Genomic DNA, 557 nt, shown 5'->3' on the forward strand with positions numbered 1-557 from the left:
CGTACGTCTTTGGCAACTCCTCCCGGTCATCTACTAGTACACGCTAAAGATGGACGCCGCCGTCGTCGGCATAACTCGGCATAGCTCGTCGGCATCGCCACCATTGACCATCGGCACGGTTCATTCGATTCGATTGACGTGGAAGAGGAGGTCTTGTGTGCCAGGGTGAACCAAGCTGACAACACCCGGCTTTCAGGCGAGCAAGGCAACAACGATGCAACGCTGATGACGACACCTCCATGAACACCCGCAAAAGCTTGGGCGTTGATCTCACGGCGTAAGCCAACACGGTTGTTGCCCCCAGAAAGCTCGGTCTTGGTATAGGAACATGACGATCATGAAGTCGGCTGTGGAAGAGGCGACGGCGGTGACGAGCCCGATGCCGGAGCTCAGGACGCCCCCCAACGTGGCTCTCACGCAGGACTCGGTCCTGAATGAGAGTCCAGTGCAGTCCAGCTCGACCAAGATACCAACATGGAGGAATAATTGAGCGCCAAAGGGCGACTGCGACACTGGCGAATGAAATAGAGGCAAACATATCGGAGCATAACGCGTCG

General features: G+C 56.6%; 1 protein-coding gene across 1 annotated transcript in view; it reads left to right on the forward strand.

Moving 5' to 3' along the window:
• The window catches only part of SDRG_07422 (hypothetical protein), a gene marked incomplete at its 3' end in the record, with an annotated part of 460 nt that extends 413 nt beyond the window's left edge, over positions 1-47 (forward strand). The window contains exon 2 of the mRNA XM_008613255.1: positions 38-47. Coding sequence (XP_008611477.1) covers positions 38-47 — 10 coding nt within the window. The remainder of the gene's footprint in view (positions 1-37) is intronic.
• Between the last annotated feature and the right edge of the window lie 510 nt (positions 48-557).

Source organism: Saprolegnia diclina (genome assembly GCF_000281045.1).
Source record: "Saprolegnia diclina VS20 unplaced genomic scaffold supercont1.21, whole genome shotgun sequence".
NCBI classification, from domain to species: Eukaryota; Oomycota; class Saprolegniomycetes; order Saprolegniales; family Saprolegniaceae; genus Saprolegnia; species Saprolegnia diclina.